General features: G+C 49.0%; 1 protein-coding gene across 1 annotated transcript in view; it reads right to left on the bottom strand.

The window, feature by feature from the left end:
* The window catches only part of TENM3 (teneurin transmembrane protein 3), a 1,099,990-nt gene that overhangs the window by 317,704 nt on the left and 764,528 nt on the right, over positions 1-17,758 (bottom strand). Inside the window, exon 7 of the mRNA XM_038755038.1 lies at positions 7,433-7,711. Within this exon, the coding sequence (XP_038610966.1) occupies positions 7,433-7,711 (279 nt within the window). The remainder of the gene's footprint in view (positions 1-7,432; positions 7,712-17,758) is intronic.

Below are 17,758 nucleotides of genomic sequence, written 5' to 3'. Positions count from 1 at the left end.
ATAAATACATACAAACATATATACATATATACAGGTGCTGTGCGGAGGGGAAGGAGGTAAGGCGGAGGGGATGGGGAGGGAGAGGACATCCTCTGACTCCCAAGCCCGGGCTCTTCCCACTAAACCATGCTGCTTCTCTATAAGACTTCCTGGAAGAGGAAGGCTGGAAGACATCCTGGAAGATGCTGCAGCCCTGCCCAAATTCCAGCACCAAATAATAATAATGATAGCATTTATTAAGCGCTTACTATGTGCAAAGCACTGTTCTAAGCGCTGGGGAGGTTACAAGGTGATCAGGTTGTCCCACGGGGGGGCTCACAGTCTTCATCCCCATTTTCCAGATGAGGTAACTGAGGCCCAGAGAAGTGAAGTGACTCGCCCAAAGTCACACAGCTGGCAGTTGGCAGAGCCGGTATTCGAACCCATGACCTCTGACTCCAAAGCCCGGGTTCTTTCCACTGAGCCACGCTGCTTCTCTAATGTGGGTGGCTCTTATACTCCAACAGCACTTCGTGGTTTCAAATTCTCCCTCCGCCCGCAGGATCCCATCGGAATACGACGGGGCGAGGTGCATTCCAAGAAGGCGCCTCCCCATCCCCGTCCACCCTGGAGTGGAGCATCCCAAGGGGCCTGAGGAGAACTCAGGCACCATCCTACATCAATCAATCATATTTATTGAGCACTTACTGTGTGCAGAGCACTGTACTAAGCTCTTGGGAAGTAAAAGTTGGCACCATATAGAGACAGTCCCTACCCAATAGTGGGCTCACAGTCTATAAGGTGGGCTCACAGTCTACATGATGGCCAGAGAGATTTTAGGGCCGTGGGGGTGCTCTTCGAGACAGGGAGCCTTCAAGACTGTGAGCCCACTGTTGGGTAGGGACCGCCTCTATGTGTTGCCAACTTGCCCTTCCCAAGCGCTTAGTACAGTGCTCTGCACACAGTAAGCACTCAGTAAATACGAGTGATTGATTGATTGATTGAGGGAGCAGTTGCACGCCCCTTTGGCATCCTTTGCTCTTCCCGAAGCATCTTGGATTTTCAGCCCAAGCCCCGCCGAAGGAAACAGGGAGAAGGAGGAATCGAAAAGGGGGCTACACAGGGAACAATCAATCAATCAATCATATTTATTGAGCGCTTACTATGTGCAGAGCACTGTACTAAGTGCTTGGGAAGTACAAATTGGCAACATCTAGAGACAGTCCCTACCCAACAGTGGGCTCACAGTCTAAAAGGTGGAGACAGAGAACAAAACCAAACATCCTAACAAAATAAAATAAATAGAATAGATATGGGGAAGCAGCGTGGCTCAGTGGAAAGAGCACGGGCTTTGGAGCCAGAGGTCGTGGGTTCAAATCCTGGCTCCGCCACTTGTCAGCTGTGTGACGTTGGGCAAGTCACTTCACTTCTCTGGGCCTCAGTTCCCTCATCTGTAAAATGGGGATGAAGACTGGGAGCCCCTCGTGGGACAACCTGATTACCTTGTGCCTACCCCAGCGCTTAGAACAGTGCTTTGCACATAGTAAGCGCTTAACAAATACCAACATTATTATTATTATTATATGTACAAGTAAAATAAATAAATAAATAGAGTAATAAATATGTACAAATATATATACATATATACAGGTGCTGTGGGGAAGGGAAGGAGGTAAGATGGGGGGGATGGAGAGGGGGGAGAGGAAGGAAGGGGCTCAGTCTGGGAAGGCCTCCTGGAGGAGGTGAGCTCTCAGCAGGGCCGAGACCAACTTGTCTGTGCCAGCGGTTATGGTGGCTGCAGAGCAAGTCCCCAGACCTCTCTGAGCCTCCATTTTCTCATATGCCGAAGGAGGATAAAGATCCCTGCTCTTCCTCCCTCAAAGGCTCTGAGCCCCACGTGGGTCGGTGACTGTGTCTGACCCAATTACTTTCGAGTCAGCACATAATAAAACAGCTTGGGAAAGCAGCTTGGCCTAGTGGATAAAGCCTGGGACCGAAGCAGCCTGGCTCAGTGGAAAGAGCCCGGGCTTTGGAGTCAGAGGTCAATCAATCTATCAATCATATTTATTGAGCGCTTACTGTGTGCAGAGCACTGCACTAAGCACTTGGGAAGTACAGGTCATCGGTTCAAATCCCAGCTTCGCCACTTGTCAGCTGTGTGGCTTTGAGCAAGTCCCTTAACTTCTCTGTGCCTCAGTTACCTCTTCGGTAAAATGGGAATATTGACTGTGAGCCCCTTGTGGGACAACCTGATCACCTTGTGAACTCCCCAGCACTTAGAACAGTGCTTTGCACATAGTAAGCGCTTCATAAATGTCATTATTATTATTGTACTTCCCAAGTGCTTAGTACAATGCTCTGCACACAGTAAGCGCTCAATTAATGCGATTGAATGAATGAATGAGTGGGAGTCTGAAGGACCTGGGTTCTATTCCTGGCTCCGCCACTTCTCTGCTTCATGATCTTGGGCAAGTAGTTTCACTTCTCTTTCCCTCATCTGGAAAATGGGGATGAAGACTGTGAGCCCCGTGTGGAACAGGGATTGTGTCCAACCTGATTTGCTTGAATCCACTCCAGGGCTTAGTACAGTGCCTGGCACATAGCAAGTGCTTAACCAATGCCCTTATTATTCTTATTATTGAGATGATGTTTTTTTTTAAGAAAAATAATCTGGATGGCAGAGAGAAGTACTTAATATACCCTGCACCAAGCGGGCACTCAATAGATGCTGCTGTTTTTGCTGCTGCTGTTGATCGCATTTCCACGATCACACTGCAACAACCCTTGAGGACCACTCTCAATCAGAAAACACAACACTGCACCCACAAAATGTGCCTTGGCAGCAGGGAAATCGGTGTGGATCCAAAAGAGAAAATAACAAATCTGTTGTCTGTGAAGGGACCCTTCCTCAGATCACCCAGGGGAGGAAGGGGAGAGTCCGGGGAAGGTCGCGGGCTGGGAGAGGTCAGGTACGGCGACACTGAGCTGGTGGGACACTTGCCGTCACAGAGTTTTAGTAGCCGCTTGGATCTCCCGGGGCCGCTGGTCTACCCCACGATAAATTGATGAGATCGAATCCTTTGGAGGGCCCAAACTCCCTTTTGAAGCTCTAACTAGATCAGACAAATCTCTGCCTTCATGTTGAAAAAAGAAGGCTGGATATTGTGACTCCGAGCACAGAGAGTCAGACCCAGAGGCGGGAGAAAAGAGCAGCCTTCTGCTCCCGGGAGGACATGGTGGGGTATATGGACTCTCTCTCCCCTTTCCCCCCAAATCCCAAAGTGTTGGGAAGACTCTCCCTATTGGAACTTCATCCATCCATCCATTCATTCAATTGCGCGCTTACTGTGTGCACAGTACTGTACTAAGTGCTTGGGAAAGTCCAACAGAACAATAAACAGACACATTCCCTGCCCTCAGTGAGTTTACAGTTTAGAGAAACTTAGTCTAGGCTAGTCCAGTCTAGAAAGGCAGCATGGCCTAGCAGATAGAGCCCGGGCTTGGGAGTCGGAAGGTCACGCGCTCTATTCCCGGCTCTGCCACTTGTCTGCTGTGTGACCGTGGCCAAGTCGCTTCACTTTTCTGTGCCACAGTTCACTCATCTGTAAAATGGGCCTTGAGTCTCTGAGCTCCACGTGGGACAGGGGCTGTGTCCAACTTGTCTTGCTTGTATTCACCCCAGCGTTTAGCACAGTACCCGACACACAGTAAGCGCTTACCAAAGACCTTGATTATTATTGTTCTTATTAGAGGGGGAAGCAGATATTAATTAGTGGGGGTAGCAAAACGGAGGGCAGGAGCCGATCAGCTGGGAAGAGTGTGAGGGGGTGGGAGGGCTGGAGGAAGGGAGAATTGAGCGGGGACGGCGTCTGGAAGATGAAGGAGAGAGCCAGTGCAGATCTAAATCAGATGAAACGTGTTTTAGGAAATCCATCCGAGAAACGCCGGGTATCACCAGCCTGCAGAGGCCTGCGGGGCACCAGTCTGGAGTATAATTACAGGGTTTCTATCTGGATGATAATGAATAATTAAGGGAGAAGGTAAATAAACAGGAAAACACCGGCGATTGCCGCTTGGAGAGATCAATGCGGAGGGGAGAGAGGTTTTTCGATGCCGTGGTGACTTTCCAACCGTGAGTGCGCAGGGCTCCCGGGGAGGGATTCTTCTCTTACAAAGATAAGCGAGACCCCCCCTCACTGCCACAAGACAAGGGACCACTGAAACAGAGGCCTTTTTGCCCCCGATGATCCATCCCCAAGGGTATTTGAGAGAAAGCAGCCCGTTGCCGAAGGAGAGGGTAAACGTTGAGCTGTCCCTAATGGGGGTGTGGAGAAGCTCCTAGGGAAACCACTGGCCGTGTGACCTTGGGCAACTCACTTAACTTCTCCGTGCTCACGTTCCCTCATCTGTAAAATGGGGATTGAGACTGTGAACCCCTTGTGGGTCATGGACTGTGTCCAACCCAATTAACTGTATACATGTATATATGTTTGTACATATTTATTACTCTATTTATTTATTTTACTTGTACATATTTATTCTATTTATTGTATTTGGTTTATATGTTTTGTTTTGTTGTCTGTCTCCCTCTTCTAGACTGTGAGCCCGCTGTTGGGTAGGGACCGTCTCTACATGTTGCCAACTTCCCAAGTGCTTAGTCCAGCGCTCTGCACACGGTAAGCGCTCAATAAATATGATTGCATGACTGAATGAATGAACTTGTATTTCCCCCAGCACTTGGGACGAGATAAGTAAAGGGAGCAAGTCAGGGCGATGCAGAAGGGAGTGAGAGAAGTGGAAAGGAAGTCAGGTTTCAGGGTGCTGAGTGCTGCGCCCCACGGTGAGAACCGTTCCCGCCGGCCGCCTGTTTTCCCTGCTTAAATTTCTCCCGGCCAACACGGACACCCGAGTCTCCGTCACTCAGCATGCGACCACCTACGCAAATTGGGGCGTCCCCGGATGAACTGGGAAAAATTAAGTTAGTCAGTCAGCAGTCAATTGCATTTATTGAGCACTTATTGCATGCAGAGCACTCTACTGAGCGCTTGGGAGAGTCCAATATAAGAATAAGAGAAGCAGCGTGGCTCAGTGGAAAGAGCACGGGCTTTGGAGTCAGAGGTCATGGGTTCCTGGGTTCAAATCCCGGCTCTGCCAATTGTCAGCTGTGTGACTTTGGGCAAGTCACTTCACTTCTCTGTGCCTCAGTTCCCTCATCTGTAAAATGGGGAAGAAGACTGTGAGCCCCCCGTGGGACAACCTGATCACCTTGTAACCTCCCCAGCACTTAGAACAGTGCTTTGCACATAGTAAGCACTTAATAAATGCCATTATTATTATTATTGTATTACAGACACATTCCCTGCCCACAACGAGCTCACAGTCCAGAGGGGGAGACAGACACTGATATAAATGAATAAATGAGACTGTCTCTATATGTTGTCAACTTGTACTTCCCAAGCGCTTAGTACAGTGCTCTGCACACAGTACGTGCTCAATAAATATGACTGATTGATTGAAATGAGAGATATGTGCTTTAGTGGGGCTGGGAGAGGGGATGAATAAAGAGAGAGTGTCAGGGAGACGCAGAAGGGAGTGGGAGAAATCTTCCATTTCATTTATGAACAAGTGCTCTCTTTGACCTTCTCTTCCCCAGAGACAAATCCACAAGTTCCCACCCCCTTCGCAGGATCCGATCACCCAGGATGACTGACTCACCTACTGACCTGGAATTCGGGGCTTTAAAGAAATCCTGGGAGTGCAGAGGGAGGGACAGGATTTCTGCTTTTATTTCGGGCACAGGAGCTCAAACGGCAGGAGTCTGGGCCCTCTCCGGGGGAGGAAACGCAAGCACCGTGGTGTAGACTGATGTTTTCACCCGCGAGTAGGTGGGGGTCTCGGAAGCGGACCCTCCCACCCACCTCCAGCAGCCTTGAGACTGTGCTTTGTTCAATCAACCTCCCTCCCAGTCCCACAGCATTTATGTCCATGTCGGTCATTTATTCATTTATATTAATGTCTGTCTCCCTCTCTCTACACTGTAAGCTCACTGTGGGCAGGGAATGTGTCTGCTTAGTGTTTTATTGGACTCTCCCAAGTGCTTAATACAGTGCTCTGCATACAGTAAGTGTTCAATAAATACGACTGAATGGATGAAACTGCAGTGTTGTCTTCTTGCCTCCCAGCAGGGCTAATAATAATAATAATAATAATAATGGCATTTATTAGCGCTTACTCTGTGTCGAACACTGTTCTAAGCACTGGGGTAGATACGTCAGTTAGGTCAGACAGAGTCCCTGTCCCACTTGAGGCTCACATTCTAAGTAGGAGGGAGAACAGGTTTCTACAGAGCTCACTACAGGTCAAGCACTGTTCTAAGCGCTGGGATAGATACAACTCAATTTAGGTCAGACACAGTCCCTGTCGGACATGGGGCCCACGGTCTTGAGTGGGAAAGAGAACAGACATGAAATCCCCATTTTACAGCTGAGGTAACTGAGGCCCAGAGAAGTCAAGTGTCCAAGGTCACCCAGTAGGTAAGTAGCAGAACTGTGATTAATAATAATGATAATGATAGCATTTATTAAGTGCTTACTAGGTGCAAAGCACTGTTCTAAGCACTGGGGAGGTTACAAGGTGATCAGGTTGTCCCACGGGGGGCTCACAGTCTTCATCCCCATTTTCCAGATGAGGGAACTGAGTCACAGAGAAGTGAAGTGACTTGCCCAAAGTCACACAGCTGACAAGTGGCGGAGCCGGAATTTGAACCCATGACCTCTGACGCCAAAGCCCAGGCTCTTTCCACTGAACCACACTCCTTCTCTAGAACCCAGGTCCTCCAACTCCCAGGCCCAGGCTCTACCCACTAGGCCACGCGGCGCTTCCCGCTACCCACTCCTGACTCCCGACACGGATCAGGATGTTGGACGGACGCGGGTGGCAGATACTGGAGATGAATCCACCTCCTGCCCGGGTCCAGCCTGGTCCACCCCCCACGGCTGTCCGATCGGGTCACCGCGTCTCCCGCGTCCAGCCTTGCATCCACGCCCCCCGTGACCATGGAGAACCCTGGCTGCGGTCGACTTTCACCCCCGGCCTTTTCAAGGACGGGTCAAAACCTCCGTTTCTGGGATCACCACGGCCCTGGATGGCCCCTCAATTCCCTTCCTCGGCCGCGACTTCCACGGGTCAAGTTTCTCCTCCAATAACTCGAGGCCCATCGACGGACCGTCCCGGGGACGCGTCCGCGTGAGCCGACGATGCCGCCGCGTTCACAAAAGGCCCGCGCTTGCCCGCCACGCCGGGGCCTTTGCCCAGGAAGGAGAAGGCCCGCATCCTCCAGGGCTCCCGGCACCGTCTCCGGCCTTCCCCTTCCTCCCCGCGGCCCTGGACGGAACCCAGGCCTCGTTTCTCCGTGAAGGCCTGGCGGCGGCGGGGACGGCCGGGCGGGACTCACCGTTCTCGCTGTCGGATTTGTTCTCGTGCTCGGTGTCGGTCAGGGTGAGGGCCGAGTTGGAGCGGCTGGAGAGGCAGGAGTTGCGGCCCGACTTGACCCCCCTGCCCCACAGCCGCATGGCGTGCTCCGGGGACATGACGCCTTCGTTCTCCGTGTCCGCGTCCGAGCCCGCGCTCAGAGAGTAGCCTCGGGGGGGCAGCCCCATCTCCGCGCAGAACGCCAGGCCTCGCCTCGCCGCCGGCTCGCACACCCCCAACTGCCGGAGGGTAAAATTCTGTCCTGATTCGGGGGGGAAAGAGAGAGAACGGAGGGTGAGTTGGGGCGGTCGGGTCTGCTTGGGTTGCGGTCGGCCTACTGGGTGCGGAGCGCTGGACGGAACACCTGTGGAATGCCGAACACCATGTCCCGAGCACTTACATTGCGCACAACATTGTGCTCGGGCACTTGGAGAGCAGAGCGCTTTATTTGACACCTCCTAAAGCCGAGCGCCTACGGAGTGCAGAGCTACGGAACCCAGAGCGGCTCACTCAAGAGCGCGGAGTAGCGTACTCAAGCAATCAATCGTATTTATTGAGTGCTTACTGTGTGCAGAGAACTGTACTAAGCGCTGGGGAGGTACTCAATGCCTAAGGAGTGGAGCGCACGTACCGGAGAAGCAGCGTGGCTCGGTGGAAAGAGCCCGGGCTTTGGAGTCAGAGGTCATGGGTTCAAATCCCAACACCGCCACTTGTCAGCTGCGTGACTTTGGGCAAGTCACGTCACTTCCCTGAGCCTCAGTTACCTCATCTAGACTGTGAGCCCACTGTTGGGTAGGGACTGTCCACTGTTGGGTAGGGACCGTCTCTATATGTTGCCAACTTGTACTTCCCAAGCGCTCAATAAATACGATTGAATGAATGAATGAATGCATAGTGAGAACTTAACAAAAACCATAGGCTTTATTGAGAAGCAACCAGGCTTCTTGTTCCCGTCCATTGTGTTCCAGCCCAAAATAATAATAATAATTGTGGTATTTATTAAGCCCTCGTTATGTATTGCGACTCAATTGTCAGCTGTGTGACTTTGGGCAAGTCACTTCACTCCTCTGTGCCTCAGTTACCTCATCCCTTCTAGACTGTGAGCCCACTGTTATTATTATCATTATTAATCCCACCTCCACCCCTTGACTGCTGTGTGTTCTTCAGTAAGCCACTTAACTTCTCTGTGCCTCAGCTGCCTCATCTGTAAAATGGGGATTTTAAGACTGTGGGACAACCTGATCACTTTATATCCTCCCCAGCGCTTAGAACGGTGCTTTGCATATAGTAAGCGCTTAACAAGTGCCATCGTTATTATTATTATTATTATTAATCCCACCTCCACCCCTTGACTGCTGTGTGTTCTTGGGCAAGCCACTTAACCTCAGCAATTAGAACAGTGCTTTGCACATAGTAAGCGCTTAATAAATGCCATAAAAAAACAAACTTCTCTGTGCCCCAGTTTCCTCATCTGTAAAATGGGGATTAAGACTGTGAGCCCCACGTGGGACAACCTGATCACCTTGTATCCTCTCCAGCGCTTAGAACGGTGCTTTGCACATAGTAAGCGCTTAACAAATGCCATTATTATTTACTGTTATTTAAAGTAACTTGCCCAAGGTCACACAGCAGAGAGGTGGTAGATTTAGGACTAGAACCCCGGTCCTCCGACTCCCAGGCTCTGTGGTCTTTCCACTAAGCCACGCTATTTCTGAAGGATTTCCCGGTCCCAGGTTGTGAGTTCAAGGCAATCACCAGTGACTTATGTGTCTGCCTCACATAACTGACCTTAAACAAACCCCTTCTGAGACCAGATAAACACCACAAAAACCCAGGGACCCGGGGAAAAGCTGTCCAGATCACCAGGTGGCTGTCCTCACACAGGCCTAGAATGATGGGAAGAATCATGGTATTTGTTAAGCGCTTACTATGTGCCAAGCACTGTTCTAAGCGCTGAGGGGATACAAGGTGATCAGGTTGCCCCATGTGGGGCTCACAGTCTCAATCCCCATTTTCCAGATGAGGGAACTGAGGCCCAGAGAAGTGAAGTGACTTGCCCGAAGTCACACAAGTGACGGAGCCGGGATTCGAACCCATGACCTCTGACTCCCAAGCGCGGGCTCTTTCCACTGAGCCACGCTGCTTCCCATTTGTTAAGGTTAAATGATGGTATTTGTTAAGTGCTTACTGTGTGCCATGCACTGTACTAAGCGCTGGGGTGCTGTGAGCCTGTTGTTGGGTAGGGATCGTCTCTATATGTTGCCAACTTGTACTTCTCAAGCGCTTAGTACAGTCCTCTGCACACAGTAAGTGCTCAATAAATACGACTGAATGAATGAGTGAATACAAGCAAATCGGGTTGGACACAGTCCCTGTCCCACATGGGGCTCACAATCTCACCTCCCATTTTACAGATGAGGGAACTGAGGCCCAGAGAAGTGACTTCCCCAAGGTCACACAAGAGCTGAGATTAGAACCCATGATCTTGTGAGTCACAGCCCCGTGCTCTATCCCCTACGCCATGCTGCTTCTCTAGAAGCAGCGTGGCTCAGTGAAAAGAGCATGGGCTTTGGAGTCAGAGATCATGGGTTCAAATCCTGGCTCCACCACATGTCTGCTGTGTGACCTTGGGCAAGTCACTTAATTTACCGGAGCCTTAGTGACTGTGAGCCCCGTGTGGGACAACCTTATCACCTTGTATCACCCCAGTGCTTTACAAATGCCATTATTATTATTATTATTAGACGCCTGGGAGTCAGAGGACCTGGATTCTAATGCTGACTCTGCCACTTACTGTGTAACCCTGGGTAGGTCACTGATTTGTAAATAATAAAAATAATAATGATGATGGCATTTATAAAGCGCTTACTATGTGCAAAGCACTGTTCCAAGCGCTGGGGAGGTTACAAGGTGAACAGGTTGTCCCACAGGGGGCTCACAGTCTTCATCCCCATTTTACAGATGAGGACACTGAGGCCCAGAGAAGTGAAGTGACTTGCCCAAAGTCACACAGCTGACAAGTGGTGGAGCCGGAATTTGAACCCATGACCTCTGACTCCAAAGCCCGGGCTCTTTCCACTGAGCCACGCTGCTTCCATTTGTACTTCCCAAGCACTTAGTACAGTGCTTTGCACACAGTAAGCGCTCAATAAATATGATTGAATGAATGAATGAACTTCATTTCTCTGTGCCTCAGTTACCTCATCTGTAAAACGGGGATGAAATACCCATTCTTCCTCATCGTTTGACTGTGAGCCCCGAGTGAGACACGGAGAGCGTCTGATCCGACTATCATCTCTCTACTGGAGCATTTCGTATATTGCCTGACAGTGCTTAGCAAAGACCACCGTCGTTATTGTTACTGAAGCAGAATGGCCTAATAGATACGGCTCGGGCTTGGGAGCCAGAAGGATCTGGGTTCTAATCCCAGCTCCGTTGCACGCCTGCTGTGTGACCTTGGGCAAGTCGCTTCACTTTTCCGTGCCTCAGTTACCTCACCTGCAAAATGGGGATTGAGATCGCGAGCCCCATGTGGGACAGGGATTGTGTCCAACCCGATTAGCTTGAATCGACCCCAGGGTTGATTACAGGGCTTGGCACATGTAAGTGTTTAACAAATGTCATTATTATTATTATTATTATTATTATTATTATTATTATTATTATTATTATTATATTTAGGCAGCCTCCCGTGTGCCTCCTGTTGTTAAACGCCTCCCTATTTGTCTGAATGAGTTACTGCTCTTTCCATCGGCCTCCCTGCATCAGGGAATGACGCCAGATTCCGGGACTGTAGACAATACCACCCCGGGAGAACCAAGACCTTGCCTGCCAAGCCTTGAATGTGGAGACCAGCTAGGTTCCTGGAAAGTCAGTCAGTCAATCAGTCATATTTACTGAGTGCTTCCTGTGGGCAGAGCACTGTACTAAGCGCTTGGAAGAGGACAATATAACAACACAACAGATACATTCCCTGCCCACAGAGGGCTTACAGTCTAAAGGAGCAGCGTGGCTTAGTGGCAGGAGCCTGGGCTTGAGAGTCAGAAGGTCATGGCTTCTAATCCCAGCTCCGCCACTTGTCTGCCGTGAGACCTTGGGCAAGCCACTTCACTTCTCTGGGCCTCAGTTACCTCAGCTGTAAAATGGGGATTAAGACTGTAAGCCCTCTGTGGGACAAACTGATCACCTTGTAACCTCCCCAGCGCTTAGAACAGTGCTTTGCACATAGTAAGCACTTCATAAATTCATTCAATCGTATTTATTGAGCGCTTACTGTGTGCAGAGCACTGGACTAAGCGCTTGGGAAGTACAAGTTGGCAACATATAGAGACGGTCCCTACCCAACAGTGGGCTCACAGTCTAGAAGGGGGAGTCAAGTCTCAATCCTCACATCAGAAGACAGTCAATCAATGGTATTTATTGAGTACTCTGCTCTGTGTGCAGAGCACTGAATTAAGCACTTGGGAGAAATGTCACCATTATTATTCTCTGTGCCTCAGTTCCTTCAACGGTAAAATGGGGATTAAGACTGTGAGCCCCACTTGGGACAACTTGATGACCTTGTATCTACCCCAGTGCTTAGAACAGTGCTTGACATACAGTAAGGGCTTAACAAATCCATAATAATAATAATTATTATTATTAGAGGGGGAGACAGACATCAATAAAATAAACAAAATTGCGGATATGGGCATATCCCAGATTGAGCCCCTTCCTTCCTCTCCCCCTCGTCCCCCGTCCATCCCCCCATCTTACCTCCTTCCCTTCCCCACAGCACCTGTATATATGTATATATGCTTGTACATATTTATTACTCTATTTATTTATTTATTTTACTTGTACATATCTATTCTATTTATTTTATTTTGTTAGGATGTTTGGTTTTGTTCTCTGTCTCCCCCTTTTAGACTGTGAGCCCACTGTTGGGTAGGGACTGTCTCTATATGTTGCCAACTTGGACTTCCCAAGCGCTTAGTACAGTGCTCTGCACACAGTAAGCGCTCAATAAATACGATTGATGATGATGATGATGATGATATATGTTTGTACATATTTATTACTCTATTTATTTTACTTGTACATATCTATTCTATTTATTTTATTTTGTTAGTATGTTTGGTTTTGTTCTCTGTCTCCCCCTTTTAGACTGTGAGCCCACTGTTGGGTAGGGACTGTCTCTATATGTTGCCAACTTGTACTTCCCAAGCGCTTAGTACAGTGCTCTGCACACAGTAAGTGCTCAGTAAATACGATTGATGATGATGATGATGATATATGTTTGTACATATTTATTACACTATTTATTTATTTATTTATTTTACTTGTACATATCTATTCTATTTTATTTTGTTAGTATGTTTGGTTTTGTTCTCTGTCTCCCCCTTTTAGACTGTGAGCCTGCTGTTGGGTAGGGACTGTCTCTGTATGTTGCCAACTTGGACTTCCCAAGCGCTTAGTACAGTGCTCTGCACACAGTAAGCGCTCAATAAATACGACTGATTGATTGATTGATTACCTCTTCTGTAAAATGGAGATTAAGACTGTGAGCCCCATGTGGGACAGGGATTGTGTCCAACCTAGTTACTTTATCATCTACTCCGGCTCTTAGAACAGTGCCTGGCACATGGTGAGTGCTTAACAAATACTATTAAAAGAAAAAAAAGAAAAGTTGGGGCAGTGAAGAAGTGGACATCTCTCGGGAGATGGGCCTCGGAGTCAGAAGGACCTGGGTTCTAATCCCGGCTCCACCACATGTCCGCTGTGTGACTTTGGGCAAATCCATTCAATTCTCTGGGCCTCAGTTCCCCCATCTATAAAATGGGGATTAAGTCTGTGCGACCCACGTGGGACAGGGACTATGTCTAACATAACTTGTATCTAGAGAAGCAGCGTGGCTCAGTGGAAAGAGCCCGGGCTTTGGAGTCAGAGGTTGTGGGTTCAAATTCCGCCTCCACCACAAGTCTGCTGTGTGACCTTGGGCAAGTCACTTAACTTCTCTGAGCCTTAGTTCCCTCATCTGTAAAAATGGGGATTAAGACTGTGAGCTCCACGTGGGACAACTTGATCATATTGTATCCCCCCCAGCGCTTAGAACAGTGCTTTGCACATAGTAAGCGCTTAACAAATGCCATTATTATTATTATTATTATTATTATTATTATTATTACCTACCCCAGGGCTTAGAATAGTGCTTGGCACATAGTAAGCGCTTAACAAGTACCATAATTCCTTCATTCATTCATTCGATCGTATTTATTGAGAGCTTACTGTGTGCAGAGCACTGTACTAAGCACTTGGGAAGTACAAGTCGGCAACATATAGAGACGGTCCCTACCCAACAGTGGGCTCACAGTCTAGAATTCATCAATTAATTAATGAATCAAATGACTGGGTGCTCCCCAGGCCGAGCTGGGCATTGCCAAGAGCCGCAGATGGCGTGGGGAGTGAGCCGGGCCCCCGCCCTGGGCTGTGTGACTTTGGGCAAGTCACTTCTCTGTGCCTCAGTTACCTCATCTGTCAAATGGGGATTAAGACTGTGAGCCCCACGTGGGACAACCTGATGATCTTGTATCTACCCCAGTGCTTAGAACAGTGCTTAGCACATAGTAAGTGCTTAACAAACCTGGATATATGTTTGTACAGATTTATTACTCTATTTTACTTGTACATATTTACTATTCTATTTATTTTATTTTGTTTTGTTGTCTGTCTCCCCCTTCTAGACTGTGAGCCCGTTGTTGGGTAGGGACCGTCTCTGTGTGCTGCCAACTTGTACTTCCCAAGTGCTGAGTACAGTGCTCTGCACACAGTAAGTGCTCAATAAATACGATTGAATGAATGAATGAGTGAACAAATACCATTATTATTATTATTGGGACCGAGGCTATGGCTAGCCACAAATCAAACCGCATTCATTCATTCAATCGCATTTATTGAGCGCTTACTGTGTGCAGAGCACTGTACTAAGCTCTTGGGAAGTACAAGTTGGCAACATATAGAGACGGTCCCAACCCAAAGTGGGCTCACAGTCTAGAAGGGGGAGACATCTAGTCTAGTCTATCCGCATCTAGTCTATCCGAGAGATAGCAGGCCTGCTATGCCAGTGGGGGAAAGTTCGATGGGAGGTGATGGGGAAAGAACTAGGTCCGTTGCTGAGGAGTTGTCGGGGAGGAGCCTCGGGAGGCGAGAAGAGAAAGGATCAGGCCTGGGATTGGGGGTCAGATGGGTTGGAAGGCCAGAGAATGGGGTTCCAGTCTGGTCCATTATGAGAGAGGAGCCAAGTGGGATGAAAAGGGGAGAGAATGAGGCCCGGGATTGGTTTCTTAGTGGGGAGGGCCCCGGTGGGATGGCAGGTGAGAAAATAAGGCCTGGGAATGGTGCAGAGGGACCAGGTGAGATGGAAGGGGAGAAAATGAGCCCGGGATTGGTGCATCGTGGTTGAGGAGCCGAGTGGGATGAAAGGAGAGAGAATGAGAAGCAGCGTGGTTTAGTGGAAAGAGCACGGGCTTGGGAATCAGAGGGCGTGGGTTCTAATCCCAGCTCTACCACCTGACTGCTGTGTGACCTTGGGCACTTCTCTGTGCCTCAGTTACCGGAAAATGGGGATTAAGACCGTGAGCCCCACGTGGGACAATCTGATTGCCTTGTATCTGCTCCAGCGCTTAGAACAGTGCTTGGCAGGTAGTAAGCACTTAACAAATACCATTATTATTATTAGTATTGTTATTATTAATAATAATAATGAGGTCTGGGATTGGTTCATTGGTTGGCAGGGGTTGTGGGGATGGAAGGAGAGAGAATGAGGCCCGGGATTGGTGTATTGCTGGGGCGGAACAGGTGGGATGAGGGGGGGCCCAGGTCGATCGGTCAATTGGTCGGTCGGGGTCATCATCAATCATCATCAATCGTATTTATTGAGTGCTTACTGTGTGCAGAGCACTGTACTAAGCGCTTGGGAAGTACAAGTTGGCAACATATAGAGACAGTCCCTACCCAACAGTGGGCTCACAGTCTAAAAGGGGGAGACAGAGAACAAAACCAAACATACTAACAAAATAAAATGAATAGAATAGATATGTACAAGTAAAATAAATAAATAAATAAAATAAATAAACAAATAAATAAATAAATAAATAAATAAATATTCTCCTTCCCACAACCCTCTGTGGCCAGTGACCCCAGAGAAAGTTTCGACTGTGCGGTGGGCTTGGAAACAATACTTGTTTTCGAGGTGACCTTTGCCCCATGACTTCCGACTCTTGTCACGTTTAAAACAAGACACTGATTGGAAGGATCGCGGGAAGCGAGAAGAAATGAAAGGAGAGCGAAGAGGCGAGGAGGAGCTTAGCTTGGCGTCTTCCAACATGCCAGCAGGGACACCCCCTGCCCCACTTCCCGCGCCACTTTGGGCTCGGTGTCGGTTCCCCGTGAATCACCGGCCCTGTCTCTGCAAACCAGTCGAAACTGGCCCGTCGGCGGCCTTGTTCCTCCTCCAATCCCTCTGGTGATGGAAACCTCAAAATGCCCCCTGGATTTTGGATCAGCTCCAGGCCCTTGCCCACCTGGGACAGTCCTGGACCCCCCATTCGCCCTGTCCTAACGGCCCTAGACATCCTCGCGGCCTCGGTTTTCCGATTCCGGGAGAGAGCGGTCCCAGCTGCTGCTGTGACACCCTGACAAAACTCTCTTTTCCTTTTCTTCCACTTCCTCTGGCATCGCTCTGCCTTGCTCCCTTCATTCATCCCCCATCCCAGCCCTACAGCACTCATGTCCCTAATCTGTAATTCATTTATTTCCACTAATGTCTGCCTCCCCCTCTAGGTTGTAAGCTCATGTGGACAGGGAACTTTTCCACCAACCCTATTGAGTTATAATAATAATAATAATAGTGGCATTTATTAAGTGCTTACTATGTGCAAAGCACTGTTCTAAGTGCTGGGGAGGGTACAAGGCAATCAGGTTGTCCCACGGGAGAAGCAGCGTGGCTCAGTGGAAAGAGTCCGGGCTTTGGAGTCAGAGGTCATGGGTTCAAATCCTGACTCTGCCACCTGTCAGCTGTGTGACTTTGGGCAAGTCACTTAACTTTTCTGTGCCTCAGTTACCTCATCTGGAAAATGGGGTTTAAGTCTGTGAGCCCCACATGGGACAACTTGATTACCTTGTATCCTCCCCAGTGCTTAGAATAGTGCTTTGCACATAGTAAGCGCTTAATAAATGCCATCGTTATTTTTGTTATTATTATTATTACTAATCCCCATTTGACAGATGAGGTAACTGAGGCCCAGAGAAGTTAAGTGACTTGCCCAAAGTCACACAGCTGACAAGTGGTGGAGCCAGGATTTGAACCCATCATCACCATCATCAATCGTATTTATTGAGCGCTTACTGTGTGCAGAGCACTGTACTAAGCGCTTGGGAAGTACAAGTTGGCAACATATAGAGACATATAGAGACAGTCCCTACCCAACAGTGGGCTCACAGTCTAAAAGTCTAAAAGTCTAAAACCCATGACCTCTGACTCCAAACCCCGGGCTCTTTCCACTGAGCCATGCTGCTTCTCATAGCCACGCTGCTTCTCATACTCATCCAAGTGCTTAGTACAGTGTTTTGAACACAGTAAGCCCTCAATAAATATGACTGACTGCCTGAAGCCACCCCCTCGCAGCCACGGTCACACTTAGACACACGCTTCCAGGACTATTGATCACTGTGGCCAGGATGTCGTCTCTACTCATCGCCTACACGGGCCATGACTCTTTGGCAAGGGCCGCGAAGGCTCCCAACCAGAAGCGGTGTGGCCTACTGGGTAGAGCCGGGCCTAGGAGCCAGAGGACCTGAGTTCGAATCCCAGCTCCGCCACTTGCCTGCTGTGTGACTTGGGGCAAGCCACTTTGCTCCTCTGGGCCTCAGGTCCCTCATCTGTAAAATGGGGATTAAGACTGGGAGCCCCATGTGGGACAACCTGATTACCTTGTATCCCCCCAGCGCTTAGTACAGCGCCTGGCACTTTGTAAGAGCTTAACAAATACCATAAAAAAATGACCGGAGTCTCAGCGCTGCTTTTGGGGGGATTGGGGAGATTGGATTTGGGATGGGAATCGAGACGGGGGGTGGTACTGCCCAGACTTGGGGATCCTCTCGTGACGGGGCTGTCTAGAGTTGCTGAAAGGTTGGGGGTGGATGTTTCTCCAGTGTCCGGGGCCCTGACTGATTCCTCCTTCCAGCCCTTTGTAATAATAATAATAATAATAATAATAATAATAATGGCATTTATTAAGCGCTTACTATGTGCAAAGCACTGTTCTAAGCG

This window comes from Tachyglossus aculeatus, chromosome 12 (genome assembly GCF_015852505.1).
Source record: "Tachyglossus aculeatus isolate mTacAcu1 chromosome 12, mTacAcu1.pri, whole genome shotgun sequence".
NCBI classification, from domain to species: Eukaryota; Metazoa; Chordata; class Mammalia; order Monotremata; family Tachyglossidae; genus Tachyglossus; species Tachyglossus aculeatus.
The sequence above is the reverse complement of the archived record's forward strand: the minus strand, read 5'-3'. Positions and strand labels throughout refer to the sequence as shown.